The sequence below is a fragment of the Homarus americanus genome, unplaced genomic scaffold (genome assembly GCF_018991925.1).
Source record: "Homarus americanus isolate GMGI-L3 unplaced genomic scaffold, GMGI_Hamer_2.0 scaffold4896, whole genome shotgun sequence".
Lineage (NCBI taxonomy): Eukaryota > Metazoa > Arthropoda > Malacostraca > Decapoda > Nephropidae > Homarus > Homarus americanus.
Genome location: NW_024749657.1, coordinates 3729624 through 3748597, shown reverse-complemented (window position 1 = coordinate 3748597; position 18974 = coordinate 3729624). Strand labels below are relative to the sequence as shown.

Below are 18974 nucleotides of genomic sequence, written 5' to 3'. Positions count from 1 at the left end.
ATATACAATACGATTGGATGACCACCAGTAGCATGATAACTTCCCCAGCTCTTAGGTTTTTTTTCCTCTCTCATATTCACGGACACTGATGCAGCTTGATACCCAATGAGGACACACACACACACACACACACACAACTACCCCTACACAGACACCTTACTCAACACCATTAATAGCGCCCCGTCGTTAATATTGACAGTGTGTAGTCTCTCTCGTCCCTCCTGTAACGAATAACGAGCAGCAGAGACAAGGACGGCGATCATCTTGGCTAATGCGCAAATCACACAAACATTTCGGCTACAACCTCAGCATCCGGCGAGAGAGTGGGCTGTGTGTGTGTTGGGGGAGGGGTGGGGAGGGGGTTAACGTACTCATCCGGGACCACGGCAGCTGGGAGAGGAGAGGAGGGGGGGGGAGAGGGAAACTGGTATATCCCCACACAGGACAATAATAATATTTCCCGGAGATGTGTGCTGAGGGAAGGACTCGTGTTGAAGGGGAGATAGCAAGAAGAGCCAAGGGGTAAAACGTCCCCTTGGAGGAGCTGGGAGGAGGGACACAGGGGACATGGGGGGAGAGACTAGGGGTTACAGGATCAAGTAGCTGAGGGGAGGGGAGGGAAGCAACAACACTAAGGTGGACTCAAGGTTTATAAAACTAAACCACTTTAAACCAGATGTAAATAAAAAAATAAATAATAACGAAGTATAGAGCAAATTAACCAAATGAGGCAAGACGGCAACAGAGATACCAACGTAGAGGGCGAGGATCAGGGTTCAGTGTTACATAATGACCACAACCAATGTTTACACTTAGAACCGCCCTACAGCAACATACTATCCCGGTAAATGCTCTATAAAGTGTTACAATTCTTGGCAGGCGTTAACAATGCAATACTCTAATGTTAAGTAAACCATTAGCGCCACCAAATGACCTATCGTTTTACTGCTGGGTGTACAAAGGGGAAGGGGGAGGTGGAAGGGGGAGGTGGAAGGGAGAGAGGTGGAAGGGGAGGTGGAAGGGGGAAGGTGAGGGAGGGGGGAGGGTAGGAAATTGAACCAGTGTCCATTTGCTGGCACGGTGAGTTACTGCCCACTCTAATGGTGTATTTACAGACCCAGGTAACAAGCAGTCAAGCCATTACGGTATTATCGTTTTGGTCATCCAGCGAGGTTAGGTTAGATTGGGTTAAATTAGGTTAGGTTAGTTTAGGTTGGGTTAAATTAGGTTAGGTTGGATTAGGTTAGTTTAGGTTGAAATTACGTTTCTCCGATGGTTTTGTGGTGTTCTGAACGATTCTGAAATAGGCGGATGACCCAAACGATAAGATGTTAAATCGGGGGAAACAAACTAGGGGTGCCTAATCTTCACGTGATCCCGCCAATCCGCTCCCCCCAGCACTACACCGGAGACTTCTTGACTAATTACACCTTGTTACACGTGAACCTGAAGGTGCAGGAGGTAAACGACGGCCCTCACACCTCCCGAACCACAGCCAGATTTATACCTACGATAACGATTGGTAGAGAGTAACACAGTACCTTGCCTGGTGGATATCTGAGGGAGGGGCGGCTGGAGGGAGGGAGGGGCGGCTGGAGGGAGGGAGGGGCGGCTGGAGGGAGGGAGGAGCGGCAGGAGGGGGTTGGTACAAAAACTGACCAGGATGACAGTGACCCTCAGCGACCTGCCCCACCGTCCCTCTCCCAGTTGCTACGGTACTTTTAAATGACCAATAGAAATCCCATTTTGCTTTCTTACACCTAGCCCCCCCTCCCCCAAATGGTCCGGTCCACTCTGGGAAGGGGGAGGATGGGGGGGGGAGGGTTCCTGATGATATCGTGGCAGGAGAAACCACCCCCCCCCAACACAGCGCTACCTTCAACGTGAGTTATAAAGCAACATGCAGCAGGGCGGACGGACGGACGGACGCACACACACACCTCGGCTACATTAATCTTACCTACACACCTTCCCTCCCGTCAAGATATCATGACGTCACTGGCCCTACGTCATAAAGCTGTACCTGGTATATAATTAACAACAGGTAGGTTAAGTGATGACGTGCAAGGAGATGGAGTGTGTGTAGGGAGGAAACGACACAATGAAAAGGGGGGTGAGGATAACGAAGGAGTGAGAAGAAAGTGACAGGTTAATAAAATAAAGGGAGAAGAAAATGGAAAAATCATGAGGTGAGAGAAGGAAGGAAGGAAGAAAGAAAGAAAGAAAGAAAGAAACCCCACAATGAATCCCAGAAACATCACCAGCACCAAACATTAACCTTCATTGTGTCACCAGTACATGTGTTAAAGTTGGTGAAACATGGATCAATCGTAGGTCACCCTGGCCTCTTTGGTGGTGATAATCTGTCTAGAAGAAGAAAAACTTAAGTGATCATAACAAGAAGGGTGGGTGGGGTGGGTGGCAGCTTCAAGTCACACACCGCTGAAATGAAAGATTAAAGGTGATGCAGCGAGCGGCCGGTTATCACATAGCGACACCCCCCAACAAACACACTCACCTTTGGACTCTGACGACTCTCTCCTCCAGCAATACACCCGACACATGATCTTCCCCAACCATCTTCACTACAACTACCATAAAGATCAGCTAAAACAGTGGTTATAAATGGTCTGCCTAACGACACCTTCCCAATAAGTGTCATTGCGGAACTTTGGTGGATAATTTGGTTAATATAACTTAAGAAGAGTTATTTAAGGATTTGTTGATACACATTGGCCATTATTAGAGCACCAGCTGTGTGCATCTGGGTTAAAGCCAATAACTACTTGCTCCTCGGTGAAGAAGCCAAGTGAGGGCCAACAACCAACCAACCAGCTTACCAGCCACCAACTTCTCTAGCGAACAACATTCCTAAAATGAAGTACAGTACGTACAGCCAATACGGAAGTGAATGCGGGGAGTGAGAACAGTTAACACACTTGAGTTATGCGACGAGTTAATACAGCGACGTAGTAACTTGGTCTCTCTTGACGCAATGGTCATACTGGTGATAAGGGAAAGTATAGTACAGGCAGCAAGAGAGGAATATCACTCTGGCCTCAACCATATGTTAGAGAGGCAGGGAGGGCGGGCGGGGACCGGCGAGAGCTTACACATCTTCACTGTACCCCACACTAACCTCACCTCCCTCCCAACTCTGGCTCACCCGCCATTTTCGTCACGTTTATGTGTACAGTAACCCCGCTATCGGTAAGCTGCTGACCACGCCACCACCGTCTACTGCATCCCCTTCAAAATAGGTTAACACTGTACACTACTGCTGCTTGATGTACTCATTTACTTCACGAAAACATATGAAGATTGTGTGTCAACTCCCATGTCCAAGCCCCAGCCAAACTCTAGGAAAAATTTACCGAACATTAACTGGTCGTCTTTCATTATCATAAAGAACACCATAATACTGACGTCTGACATCACCCGAAAATATCCTCACCTTACACTCACATCTTAAAAGTATGAAGTAAAGCTCAAAGTCTTTAGGAAAGTGGAGGACAAATTTATAACGGACGAAGAAATATGAAACGAGACCAAGAGAGAGGAGTAGTTCATCGATTGGCGGGAAACGGCACAGTTGCCACATCTACAGACAGTAATGCGCTGGTGCCACATCACTGACACATTGGCTTTGTTTTATTGTCAATATGAAAAGTTACTCCACACATCCTCTTAGGCACAGCCATGAAAAAGAGGTGAAACTCGTTCCTCACTATAAGAATATCTTTAAACATCAACATGAGCCGTTAGGAGGAAAATAATCGATGAGAGAGAGCGAGAGACCAATACTGTATAATGTTTAACAGGTGTGACCTCTCCAAGCTTCACTTCTACGGGATGTGTTAAAGTTATCCAACACCTTTATAACGGTTACCAGCACATCCCTCAAACCCTGACTCTTGTTGAGAGCTTCCAGTGTTACTTGGCAACGATGCAGTTATTTAAGCAAGCAAACATTCCACAACATGTACAGTATAGGAGCAAACATCGACGGCTGGGTGGACAAAGATGTGTGAAGAGGAATCTGAAGGAAAGTGACACAGGACAGAATGATAATAAAGTACTGTATATACAATGGAAACGAGAGAGAGAGAGAGAGAGAGAGAACTAGAGAGAGAGAACTAGAGAGAGAGAGAGAGAACTAGAGAGAGAGAGAGAGAGAGAGAGAACTAGAGAGAGAGAGAGAGAGAGGTGTAAAAGTAGATAGATTCCAAGGGTATTGAGTCTTCGGCACCAATCCAGTCTAGCGTGGAGTCTTGAAACACGATGACAGGCCCCAACCCAATATTTTTTTTTCGTTTTCGTCACTAAGAAATATAATCCCAGGAGAAGCGAGTTTGCCAGAACCACGAAGCTCATGTCAATAACAGCAACGGGATCACCTGAAGATTAGCACCCCCCTCCCACACCTTATTTCACTTGATGATTAAAACACCTGTATGCTTCACGGGATGGGATAGGGTGGAATGGGATGGGGGGGTATGGTAGGTTAGCTTTAGAGTGATTAATATTCAGGTGAGATAAATTCTAGGTTAATAACAACTTTCAGGTGTACCCCTTCTACTTTCAGGCGCTCAATTTTCCTACATTATTTCAACTCAACTCTATAAGAAGAATCAAGAGAGAAGATACAAGCCGGCTGGTTGTCGCAACGTACAGCTTTCATCGATTTTTATCATTTTGAGGGAGGGAGGGAGAGGGAGAGGGAGAGAGAGAGAGAGAGAGAGAGAGAGAGAGAGAGAGAGAGAGAGAGAGAGAAACGTTTCTAAAGTATCTTAAAAAACTATAGGCACATTGTATGAGGAGCCATGACATAAAGTGATGATCGTGTTTACATGGTATCTACTACTACTACTACTACTACTAATAATAATAATGTAATAAAACAATAGTAGTAAAAATAATAACAATATTAATAGTATAATAAAAATAATAATAAAGCTAAAATCGTGTTCAAATAGTGAGATGATTCAAAATTATTTAGTTCGTGATATATGTTAAGTGATGCCAGGGTTTGGGTTCTTAATATTTATTGGTACAAAGTCAACATCCCCCCACCCCACCCCCTCTAGTGTATCATGGGCACGAGAGATAATACACCTCTAATATTCTTTCACCCCTAAAAAAAAAGAGATAAGAAATACGATAACAACACTGGATTTCCATAACGAGTAGAGCTGGGTACCGGGCGACTCGTCAAACACAGGTACCCCAGCTTATTTCATCAGCTAATTAATTAAACACCCTAATGCACAATGGAAAAGAGAGGCAACCACATGAGGTAAGGTTAAATTACATTAGGTTTGATTAGACTAGGTTAGATTAAGTGAGATTAGATGAGGTACGATTAGGGTAGGTTAGACTAGGTTAGATTATATTAGGAGATCATTAAGGTATATTATCGTCAGGTGAAATAAGCTTCGATGCCTAAACTTCACAAGGACTGAAGTAACCCCCCCCCCACCCCACCCCCCTCTCCGCCCAAGCCACATGCGTCTCCCATCAGTTATAGGGTACAGGCCAGAGGGGAGGCAGTGCGTCTTTCTTCAAGGGGACAGCAACAGTATACACCTCCTCGTAATCTCCGGCGCACAAGGGACAGAAGATGAGAGAGAAAAGCGCGGGAAAGATGGGGAGGCAAGAAACGCGGGAGCTTATCTCAGGGCAGTATATACTACAGCAGTCAAAATAAATGGTCACATATACACACACACACACACACACACACACACTTTCTCCCCACACTCACTCGTTCTTTCTCACACACATACACTAACCTAACCTCACCTTACCTGAGCCTTCATTGCCAACTAAACATCAACAATATATTTACATCCAAGTATCCATCTCAAGCTGGTACTGAACATTCATATTTCAACCATGATACCACAAGACCGGTAGGGTAGGGCGCGGCACCCCCCCACACAACAAAAGGCAGCACCAGCACCACCAACCCTGCCTCCACAAAAGGTCGAAGCGGGCGACACAATGTCTAGTCCTATCTCAAGCTTCACAAACGTTACTTATAGTACAAGAAAACCTTAATGTCTAGATGCATTAAAATTTATATCTAAATTTTTTCCTCGAAATAGTAACGAGTTAGCACCTGTGGGATAAGTACCGGACATTCAGATCACTTGTCTCACGTGAATAGAAAAAAAAAACTATAAAAAAAAGCTAGGGAGAATAACAATGGAGAGAAGAAGGATGGTCAACAAAGGCCTTCCTATATCCAACAGGTGAGAGAGGCGAGGCAGTTTTGTGTGTCGACCTTAACATACGAACACAACGGTTGGGATAAGGTGACGCCGCTAGGTTTCTCTTTATCTTATCACCACTACTGTAATACAAGCATCCAACTCTCGTCACTTGGCTTAATTTACGCGTTAATATCACACACACACACACACGGTCAAGAGGTTATGTCAAACAAACAATGTTAAGAGCCGAGAACTGACCACTTATACCGTCACTTCAAAAGGTTAAATAAACAGGAAAGGAAAGAGAACCTCGTAATAAATAACCCCCCAGAAATAATAAAAATACTTTGGTTAAACTCCCGCCCGTACAGTTTTTTTTTTTGGGGGAATTAATCAGTGTATAGTTTATTTGTTTACAGTTTAGTGAGTTAAATACAGTACTGATAATGTGAACAAGTTAAAAGATACTACCATTAATTTACTTTGTGTTACACTCATGTTTATTGTATTTGCTTTACTCTTATAATGACCAAAGGACATCAATGTTTAACACACACACACACGGGACGAGGACTCGCACTGAATATTTCTACACCTTAAAACTACACGTAACTGAGACCCTTAACTCGTACTTTCGCCTCAATTTCCCCTTAAGCACCAGCGGTTACGTCTCTCTCCACTCAGCGACATGGCACTTTTAATAACTGTTATTCCCGGCGTAACTTCTGGCAGGTCTGGAGGCAATAGTATTAACAATTGTAAGCTGACAGTTTTGAAACAACCTCTCCAAACAATGTCTACGCCTGGACTTGCATTAACTTTCCTCAGCGGGGGGGGGGGATAAATAAGCAATGTGTTTACTGTACAAGAATATACAAGTTAGACACTTCAATGTAAACTTTAAGAAAAAATAACAAACTAGAGCCACGTGATGTTCGGTTTAAGTCAACACAATGAATTCTATATACCACAACCAGATGAAGGGAGAAATAAAAAGGTAAGTTCGTGTCTTCATATAAACAAACACACACACACACGCGTCCTGACATCATCCTTTCTACATCACCTTCACCAAACATAATACAAAAAAAAATAAGATCGCCATTAATTTAACATGTTTACAGTAAGCTGGTATGATACTGTCCACCCAACAACCAACGACACCATAGCCGCACGAACATGAGGCTGTAATGACACTCGTCTTGTAAGGAGATATAATACCTCGACCACATGTTAAAAGTCGCCAACACAAAAACCCCATCACGGTAACCCAAATAATGCCACGTAATACAAGTCAACAGACACAATAATACCAACTGGCTATAATACAGAAATACATACAAACAGGGGAGTAATGTGTATATCCGGTCACCCGATTTCATAATACAGTATATTTGGGTTTTCCAACTTTAATGAAAGAACTAAATACGTCAAAAATATGATCATTACCCAGTAGTTTACAGTACAGGCGTATTCAGTGTGTTTTGATAATGCAGTCCCGTCGCTAGGTGATGTAATTACCACAATCAATCAATCAAATCAACCCCCTCGTTACGGTAACAAAATGACGTTAATAAGCATTCTGTGGTCATGTGACTGCTTGGGGTCTGACCAGTCCCTCAAGTACGTTATAACGAGACACCAAGCATCAGAGGTTGACAATATAAGGCCGCCATAAACGTCACTCTTGTGCCTCCAACATGAACACTTCCAACACCCGCCACACCCGGCGTTTGTGTGAGCTCACCCCTGATAGGTTGGCAGCCCTGCAGAGACGCCTTACCCTGGTGATGTAACGCGCGCGCTACGTGGAAAGTGTTAACAAACACTCGTTACTGTATGAGGCTGCAGTACTACTTAACCACTTGTTACCTTGATGTATCTGCTTCACATTTCAACGTCAACAGTATTAATGATTAGATAACATAACTCAAGTTGAAGAAAACTAAAATAGAGAAAGTCAGTTCAAAATGAACTCCAACAATGCCATGTTCTTTTAATATCTCACTCTGTCAAGTTTGCGGATATGAACTAACATGCATAGTGTAATGCCAAACCAAAGGTTTAAAATACCTCACTGAACAAATAGATGGCTGCTATTCCAATCGAGACCTTTCTCACTTATTGAAATTTACCAAATGCAGAGTCGAAAAACTACTAAAAAAATTGTGAACCTTGAACCAAATGAGAATCTCGTCTTTTCTAGGCTGTCGTTATAACCCACCCCAGTTAAGAAATCTCTTGGACAAAGTTCGAGATGGTGGAAAAGGTCACTAACGCGCCTCGTCTGCTGCTTCAGATCTCACACCTGTGATCACTCTTGAAATCTCATATCGGCATTCTAATTTTAGCAGCAGCGGTGAGTTTGGTTGCACACTTGTGATGGCGAGGAAATGAATATGAAGTGTTACCTGTCTGTACGAAATTTTCCGTTCAATATGAAAAAAAAAGCAACGCGGATCGATATGGAAGTGGAATAAATTTAATTCTTACGTAGCAGCAAATGATCCTGGAGCCTTGTGGTCACCTCGCCATATTGTATCACCCAACACCACCCACGATCTGAGGTTGAAAGTTTGATCCTAATTTGCTGACGTATATTGCACGTATTTACACCGACAACAAAATTTCCTGGATATCAAATAATACAAGATTGCAACCGAGATCTTCCTTCTTTGTTAAGACCCATGCTAACTTCCCTCTAATGTCTAACACCATAACTAACGCCACTCACCTCCAACACCCTAATTCACCCCCTTTGCATCACGATGCCATTGTGGAATCCGACTGCGAGAGAAATTTAGGAGTAATGATAAGTAGGAATCTTAAGCCAAGTAAACAATGTGTTTTTGCTCGTAACAAGGCCAATAAAGTACTTGGGTTCATACAAAGGAGTGTTAGTTACAAGACTAGCGAGGTCATCTTAAAATTATATCTAGCGCTTGTGAGACCTCACCTGGATTACGCAGTTCAGTTCTGGTCACCGTATTACAGAATGGATATAGAATCATTGGAAAGAATCCAGAGGAGAATGACAAGACTAATCCCGGGCATTAGGAACCTTGAGTACAGAGACAGGTTAAAGCATCTTAATTTGTACTCCTTCGAGAGACGTAGAGTGAGGGGCGACATGATAGAGGTGTATAAATGGAAGTCAGGGTTAAACAAAGGGGACATTACAAAGGTACTCAAACTATCCAACCAGGAGCGAACTCGTAACAATGGTTTTAAATTAGACAAATTTAGATTTCGGCGTGAAATTGGTAAACATTGGTTTGGAAACAGACTAGTGGATGAGTGGAACAAGTTACCAAATATCATCATTAACTCGAATACGCTGAATAGCTTCAAACATAGGTTAGGTGCTTATATGAGCAATAGGGGTTGGGTATAAACGGGACTGCCCAGTATGGGTCAATTAGTCAGCTGCAGTTTCCTCCATTCTTATGTTGTTATAACTAACGCCACTCATCTCCAACACCCTAATTCACCCCCTTTGCATCTAACACCTTAACTAGTTCTCTAACACCATGCAAAATAAGATTTATGAAACGCTCGATAATCAACTTTCACCACCACAATCTTGCCAACATTTCATAATTCCTCCATTGTTTACTTTCCCAGCTGAGCGATCTTTTAACCGATTAAAAACAATCTTATAACGCTCGTACAAACCTCTTTTAGCCGTAATTATCGGAGCGCATTATATCTCCTAAGCGCATTATATCTCCTATCTTATCTACGAGTGAACTGAATTACACTTGGGAATGAGATACATACTTGATTCATTAGATCGCCCTGGTGGTCATTCACCGCAGTATATATAACAAATTAATATAAAAAGCGGTAGCAATTATAAACACTGAATGCAACTAAAGATGTGGGTGAATATGTAATGGATAATCAGGATACAATTTATATATTAGCGCACAGAGTAAAGTTAATGTTGGTTGGCTTGGTTGGCGTGGGATGCAAACGTCTGTGACGCCTCGCTAAGGTTGGCAGCCCTGTACACCTGACCTTGAGGAAGGCGAAGGTTCACAGGTTTAAATGACTAGACCTTCCCTTCCCACCCAAACCCTCTTTTTTTTTTCCAACCACAATCTCTTCCTTGAGAGAGGATACTGGCATTTAAATCCTTCATTGATGGCAATACAGTTGTGCAGGAAAACATTTCCGGATCACCTGAACAGAATCTCCACACCAGCTTATTTAAGGTTGGTTATCTTCAGGTGAAAAAGGGTGGAAATTCTTCAGGTGATCCACATTTCCCTAAACTATTTGCGTACGATATATCTCGGGATCAACTTGGCCATTCTACACCCTATTTATATTCTCGTAGAGTAAATATAAATTAATGATTAAAGTGTCTACAAAGGCCTGGGTCTCCATTTTTGCTAGACAGGGCACATGTATTTCTTGTACACAATAGGCCTAATTGGTTCTAGTACACATGCGCATTGAGCCAGGAAAAACGAAAGTGAATTGACTGGTCAAATTCTAAATCTCCTTATGAACGATTGCGTTTTTGTTAACAGCTGCACTTATAGGCAGGCACAAACCCTGAAGACACTAACCAAACCTAACCGATGATCGTTAAATAATATTGGTAATGTTGGATTAGTGTTCGTACTTGCTGTCTTAAATAGCTTAGCACGGTAGCCTCCATAACTAACGATGCTGACAAGGCCAAAAACCTTCAAATGGGAATTTAAAACAGGATTTTCGTGAATTCACATTCCTCTTTCCCTGCTCCCCCTTCAGATTTGCATTATATGTCGCAAGCTGTGGCTCACTGTGTGCATACTATGACCAAATCAGCCGTTTATCAAGCATAAACTTAAGCAAAAATACAGCGCCGGACCCGACTCTGTAGCCATAGCCGTTCTAATATAAGCCACATACAGATGACTGTCCGGCAAGTGCCATGGTGTCGCGGCGTCTCTGTATACTCCAAAGCTAGTGGACAATGTCGCTACAGGTCAAGCTGATTATATGAAGAAAAAATGTGGTACTTACACGGGTGAGAAGTTGGTGTGGGAGTCGTTATATCCCTCGGCCTCATCACAGGACTCTCCGCCCGAGGACGTCTCAGTCGCGTCGGAGTCGTGATGTGTATGGGCGTGTGATGCGGCGTGCACCTCCGCCGCCACGGCCGCCACTTCTGCCCGTGTATGTTCGGGCAGGGTGGGCGCTGGAGTGGGAGGCTGACTGCGGGCGGGGCGGTGCGACGCTGCAGCTAGTCTGGCTAGACCCTGCGAAGCTTCCACTCGCCGCACCAGGTTCACTAGTGCCGAGGTAGACATGGTACGCATGGCATCCGCCCTTAGCGCCTCCACGCCCACTTCTGGAGGAGTGGGCGGTGTGGGTCCCTCCTCAGAGAGCGTTGTCTGCTCTCGTTGTTGGGCGAGGGTAACATGGGCGTAGTCCAGCAACTCCCTCAACTGACCCGACACCGAGGCACCTAGACCACGAGCAGTCACCCGACGGAGGCGTCGCTGGAGGCGTGCCTGACGCCGCTCTATCTGCCACTGGCGACGACTAAGTTCCTCCACAAGCAGGCGCACCCGTTCTTCTTTGGGCACTGGAGCGGGTGTCTCAAGTGCCTGGTGGGGGGCGTGGCTGGCCTCGCCTGGGAGTGTGAGGGCAGCCCTATCCACAGCCTCCAGCACCTCTGGGTTGCCTGCTAAGCGGGTCAGCGTATCAATAATCTCGTTCATGTTAACGAAGTCCCGGCCGATGAGGGCGAGGAGGTCGCCATCCTGGGGCTGAGGGCGCGGCGACTTGTGGGGCAACGTGTTGTCCTGGACATCGTGAACTGGCGCAGTGTCCTGTCCCATGGTCGTAGCCTCGCACGAATCAGGAGGGGTGTCGTTGGCTTCTTCTGTTAGGGGCGGTAGGCCCGACGGGGGGTCCATGGTAGTGTGGGCGGCGTGGGGGCGTGGGGGAGGGTCACAGCCCTCCCGCCCACATGCCAACCCACCCGCGCCTGGGGGCGAGGGCGGCAGGAGGCGAGGGACGCGGCGGGGGCCGTTAGCAAGGGCTGCAGCCAGGTGGGCGTCAGTACAGTCGTGAGGCTCCTTCAGTCCACCATACTGCAACGGGAGATGGGCGGTGGGCGGGGAACTGCTGCGGCCAGCAGGAGTCTCGCCGGGACGCCCTGACGAGTGGTGGTGGTGGGCAGCCACGTGGAACGTCTGCGGGTCGGACGCTTCAGTAAGGGCGGGGGCCATTACGGCCGCCCACTCCCGCGACACACCCGCGCCGCGGTGCTACCTGCCACCCATGGCACTGGCTGCGACACCTGCCGCCCACCAGTCACGCCGCCCACCACATGACTGACGAGAGCCAAGGTAAGATGGACAAGCACAACACACTGCACTACACTTGACACTGGGCGGTGCCTCCTACACACTGCTCAGGTATCACCAGGGCGGGTCAACACGCCCGCTCTCCTTATACACTCCTCCTCACACACTGAAAATTACAAAATAGAATTAGCATAAACAAAAACTGTCACAATCACTACAAAAAACATTTTAATAAAAAAATAAAATTTCTCTCCCACCCATGAACAATTCTAAATATAATACAGTATGCCAAACAATCTTCACTAATTAAAAACTTGCAATCACAATCGAAAGTAACTTCAATAATGGAAAGTATCAAGTCAAAGAAAATCAAGTCGTTCAGTTAAGGCCTAACTAACTTTAATAAACATTTTGGGTTAACAACACCAGTTTGGGCAGCCGATCAAGATATTTAACGAGGCTGGGGATCATTAGGGCCCAGGCTTTCAAACTAAATTAATTAGACAAACTAAAACATCAACAATGAAATCAATACTACATGAGCTGAGATTAATTAAGGTGAAGTTCATGCGATAATCTTTTTATAATCATAGTACCTCCTTCTTTCCTCACACAGCCAAACTGTGGAATGCTTTGCCTTCTTCTGTGTTTCCATGCTCTTACAATCTGTCTCACTTTAAAAAGCTGATTTTCCGGCATCTTCGTGGTGTAGATTGATACAGTATAACCTTTTTTTTCTATATTTTCAATTTCTTTCCGTTCTTTTTTTTCGCCCCCCAGGCTCCGTTGTGGGTCGTTTGACCTGTGCCCGGGTTGGCTAATTCCCGTAAAAAAAAAAAAAGTTACCAAGAAAATTATACATAAATAATTAATCTGACCCAGCTTAACCCCACCTAGAGGCCGTGAGCTTAAACTATCGTCCACAAAGGGTTAATAATACAAACAGGATATTACACTGACCCCCCCACCCCAAAGTCTAGTCTACTTCGAGTGCCAAAATCACCACCTTTAAAACAGCCAGGCCAATAGGGAACGCACACACATATTACTTCTCCATTATTGGGGGAACGGTTTTGTGACTAAGTAGATTAAGTTATTTATAACAAAATAATTAACTGGGATTGTCCTTCACTCCCGTACTGAAAACCTGTCAATTCTACCCTACATAATGGATACGTTCTTCACCCATGACTGAAAACCACTAGTTCATTTTTTCATATATTTAAATACTTCCCTTTCTTGTCCATTTATATATATTTAATGATCTTGTTCTACAGCTTAGACGAAAAACTAATACCCATAACCACACAAATAGGAGAACACTAGTAAAACAATAATATATCTTTCAAGTCAATCCAGTACATTTTAAAGTAGGGTTGCTATTACATTCACCCACACCTGACGCAGCAACCAATAATAGTGAGGAACACTAAACTATTGAAGGTGACAACAATAAACAGGGGACGAATAACAGCACCAGTGATAGTGAGGACTGACAACACCAGTGATAGTGAGGACTGACAACACCAGTGATAGTGAGGACTGACAACACCAGATATAGTGTGGACTGACAACACCAGAGATAGTGAGGACTGACAACACCAGAGATAGTGAGGACTGACAACACCAGAGATAGTGACAGCATCAATGATAGTGAAGACTGACAGCATCAGTTCCAGCATAGAGGTAAGGGATCTGACAGTAACTTCCATGCAATCACTACTATTCCTTTATATACCTGCAAGCTTCCTTTAAAAGACTCACTGAATCATTGCCAAAATATTTCACTACATCTTCCACTTCATACAACCATCTCCCATATATCCAAACTTCTTTCGGTGTCAATATATTTTCCTTGCAAATCCTCTTTAACGCATTTCTCTTTACAGCGGACATATCCAACCAATTAAAAGAGGAACAAATCCGCACAATGGAAGATTTAAATATCCTTCCATAACTTGACAACTGTTCATCATCACCTCACTACCTGTCACCATAAATATACAGTTAGCCATGAGCTTTACGTCTATACCCCAAGAGTTTATTTTTATGTCATTTCCAGCCAAAAATGTTCTTTAAATCCCAAACAGACTATGTGTATCGGTATTCGAAGTGATTTACATATAGCTAAGACGTTTAACTGAATAAGTGGTATAAATAATAAATGTATAGTTTAGTCTACAATAAACGTTCAGAGTAGCCGCCTCCAGCTTCAATACACATTTTAGATCGTGGAAACATTTAAATGAGTAACCCTGGACTGATGCTCACACGCCGCGTCTATCCACAACCTGCGCATGCGTAATTTCAAATAGTTACGGTGCTCATAGTTCTCAACCGTTAAGATTCAGAGCCATGCTTATATAAAATTTTTGATTGGAAATGTCATAAAAAATAATGTGAGATATTGAGTCATGACACCTTGTTGTTGCTATAATGTTTTTACTGCACTTCAACAACTATAGTCTTTAAGCGCGTCACAAAGTTAGTATACCATACGCAAGTCCTACACCAATTAAAAATTATGATAGCGCTCTCTATACACACCTTATATAGACGATAAATACCGTATACTAGAGCCACACGATAATAAAGATGCAACAAGGGTCATAATAAATACCGAAAAGTACCTAACCAAATCTACTTTTATTTACACCACAAAATTAATGATATCCTTTTCAGAACACTCCTATAAAATGCAGTAATCCAACCTGCAATGTTTTTTGGTAAGCAACTATTATTAGTTTATCGTTCATGCACTCTTTTATTAAAGCAGACAGGCTTTTACTGTATTTATTAGATATATCTATATTCTTATTAGCAAAGCAAGGGTACAAATATATGAACACAAGGATGCAATACCGTAAAAAATGAAGATAAACACGGAGAAGTAGAATACGTGAAAGAATAAATAAAATTAAGGAATAATAATCAAGAATCCTCACACCAAGCAGGACCATGATGTGAAAATTATCAATACAAAGGAACAAAATGTGTGGAGACGTATGTAGTAACAAAAGCGACAGGAAAATGATGGTGATACAATGACGGAATAGTAAAGGGTCACAAACAAAGTATAAGCTTGAAGGAACACTGTTGATTAGAATGCCAAGAGCAGGAACAGTCAACAGAAAAACGAAAACAATTTAACGGCATTCAATCAAGCACCTCCAACTCGCCCAGTCATATACCACTAAGCGGCCTTGCACTTCCAATATAGAATGGCGATGCAGTATAAGGCCTAGAACGGTATGGAGATCAAAACATTCACCAAGACTTAATATAGTGTCACTAACCATTGGTGCATCATGGCCCCGAGACTGGATACATATTGAAACACTTACTAACCCTTACATGAACGATGCTGTGGCGCAGGGAGCCAGAAGTGGGAAACAACGAAAGAATATGAACGAATCAACGAGGAGAAAGGAGATAAAATTGAGAGGATGGTGAGAAAAATAAATACGGTGCTGTAGTCTCAAGTTGGAGCGATCACTACGAAATACAAAGAAAAGTTGAGATACCAATGATGCCGAAGGGTGAGAGAGATCAGAACTTGGCAACACCACGTGACCAGGCTGCTCACTTGACGCAACACTTCCACCCACCCACCCCTCATTACTCCCCACGACACACCACACCACTCATACTGCCACCACAAAACTTATACCACTGAATTGACCTCACCCTTGACCTGATTTCCACCAGTGTCATACAAACACAGATAATCACGATAAAACTGGCACACGCAGGTAGCTTAAGATATCCGATCTGAACATCCTCTGGGTACAACTGAACGAAGCTTTGTGGAGCTTTGAAACGTTGTGAACGCTTGGTGGGGGTGAGGGGGTTGTGAAGAGTCAAGAATGTGCTCAGTTTGGTATGTTTACTTCAAATTAAAATACGTAAACCTAGTCATTTGTGAGCGACATAAATCACGTCACGAAAGTCTGTACACTCCATTACTTACGACCAAAAGTTTCCCCTTGAACATGAGGCCGACAGAACTTCGGAGCTACAGTACAGCTTTAAGGAAGATGATCTAGATTAGCAAGGTTAAATTAATTTTTAGTAGGCCTAATGAGTAAACCCCAATAGCTATGAACATTATTCTCATTACTTACATCATCACGGATGGGGGCATATTAAAGAGATTAAAATTTGTTAAGAATTACTCGGGGAAAAAAATCAGGGCCAAGAAGCCTACTTGTTTCACTCAAGACCAATGAACGTGTATAAACATTGACTTGAAATTATCATTCAGTACGATCAACCTCAGAAACGAATACCACCGTGTCATACTAAATACCAAAAAGAAACTGACCTAATCTATTTTTATTTACATGACAAAATATATATTTTTCTTCAGATCACTCACATAGTTCACTTTAACATGCACTTTTCCTAAGCAACTATTATTCATTGTTTAATATACAGGTCGACTGGAGAAGATTTTTTTTACGGATTCTAATAGATATATCTATAATCCCAAAAGCTCTTTTCAGTATTTACTAAGACCAAATAGCATCCACCTGTCCAGTCAATAACGCGGAAATTTGGTAAACTCATCACGGCTAAATTTTTTGTAGGCTCCGTCACATTTTCATTAGGATCTCTGGTTACATCTGCCACTGGAAAAGTTTATACTTTCAAAATTCTCCATTAAATGACTGATTCAAGTATAAACTCTGAAAATTAGACATTTCTTATCACTTGGTGTTCATTTTTTGTAAGCCTACACTACCAGACAAAATATATGTAATAATCACCTCCTTTGCTCCATCACAGCTGTATACACCAAATTCTGGGTTAAGAATTAACTGCTTGGGTTTCTTCAGCATATTTGTAGGTATTAAAGTAACACAACCCGATTGCAAGATGAATCCTGGCACCCATGACGCGACCAACATGGTGCATGATTGTGTATACTGGTAATTAGATTCGTCATATACGATGTTATCTTGGTTTTTCCACCTCCACACCAGCAAGTGCAGTTGGAGTAAATGGTGTTAAACACATATTAAACATTCATTCACAAAATTATTAAGTTAAGTGGCAGCATATCTGACCACTCATGACGGCGTCCTGGGCCACACTGACGGGCGGGCCAGGCCAGGCCGGGCCGGTCCACCACGTGACACCCGCCGCCATGGCCCGCCAACCTAGCTGCCGACCCTCTCAACCCACCACCTCCGCTCTTATTACCTTCACTACCATCCTACTACAACTTTCCGCTCTCCTTTATCACTATCTATTGAAGCAGCGAAATGTTACATACCTTTAAATGCCTGGTAGATCGAGCTTGTAATCCAAAACACACCGAAATTATGTATATTTCACTCAAAATTCCTGCAGTGTAGTTTCTCACACAACCTCACAGTACACACCAGAGGAGTTACTGAATCTTCTCTAGTACATCTTTTTTTATAATGGTTTAACTCGTGTTGTCATGTATATATGGCACCTTTTATCAGTTTATCACGTCAAAATAATGCGACTAGTAACCATATTATATTTTTCTGAACGACTGTAAAGAAATTTATACCGAGAGCACATATCGGCCGCACGATAGACTCTCAAGTGACCATGATGCGCAGAGAGTGACGTCACTGCGCACAAGTTGTTCGCCCGCATTGTGTGATTGGGCGGGATGGCTCTTCCTGTCACCTCACTCACCCCTCATCTCATGCGAAAAAATAAATAATATGTATAGCTATGTAAAGATATCTGAAATCATTTTAAAGTTTTTTACATATATCTATTATATTTTCAACTAATTACATAACTTATCAGTGCTATTTGAGATAAATAAGCGTAATAGTGCACATTGGAATACTCATAAGAATGGCGCGTCATGCAAGTAGAATAGCTATGAGTTGGCTCTGCCATACAAAATTTGGCGCGTTTTGAATAACGATTATGTCCAATAAACTAAACCGGTATTGAAATACGCCAGAAAACTTTGATAAAAAGTCGTATTTGGTCTGTGATTCCCCAATTAGGTAAAATGGAGTTATAAGATATTAAACCTACCCGAGACTTGCTTGTTATCCAATATCCACAGTCTAGGCCGCCATTAACATGCGAGGTACGATGCTTCCCAGACAACAGGTCTACCAATTTAGGTAGATGTTTCACATCTTAATGTTCATTATCGCAGTATCTACATGGTGCACATAATTCAAAATAACCCTAATGACTTTTATCACCTTGATATACAAGAATATACTATACAAAGATAATCACCTAAATAACAGAACATGCGCATAATATATTGATATTTAAAGTTCTACGTCATAGCAGATGTAAAGAACTGTCTTCTGTATAATAGACTTTGTTGAATTATAATTGCAATAGTTTCTAAGTAATATATTACACAATTTGTAACTATTAATACACTTCAAGTGACGACATTCTGCAGTGCGGTAATTTTCGGAAGTGTTAGTAG

The 18974-nt window shown here is 43.0% G+C and overlaps 1 protein-coding gene across 2 annotated transcripts in view; it reads right to left on the bottom strand.

Moving 5' to 3' along the window:
- The window catches only part of LOC121853686 (KAT8 regulatory NSL complex subunit 1-like), an 87178-nt gene extending 69106 nt beyond the window's left edge, over window positions 1-18072 (bottom strand). Inside the window, exons 1-2 of one of the 2 annotated variants that reach the window (XM_042348024.1) lie at window positions 17805-18072; window positions 11235-12692 (exon numbers count right to left, since the gene is read on the bottom strand). In XM_042348024.1, the coding sequence (XP_042203958.1) occupies window positions 11235-12448 (1214 nt within the window). In that variant the 5' untranslated portion in view covers window positions 12449-12692; window positions 17805-18072. Of the gene's footprint in view, window positions 1-11234; window positions 12693-17295; window positions 17611-17804 lie in introns of those variants that run through there. The other variant, XM_042348026.1, reaches the window with a different exon arrangement.
- Window positions 18073-18974: the final 902 nt, after the last annotated feature.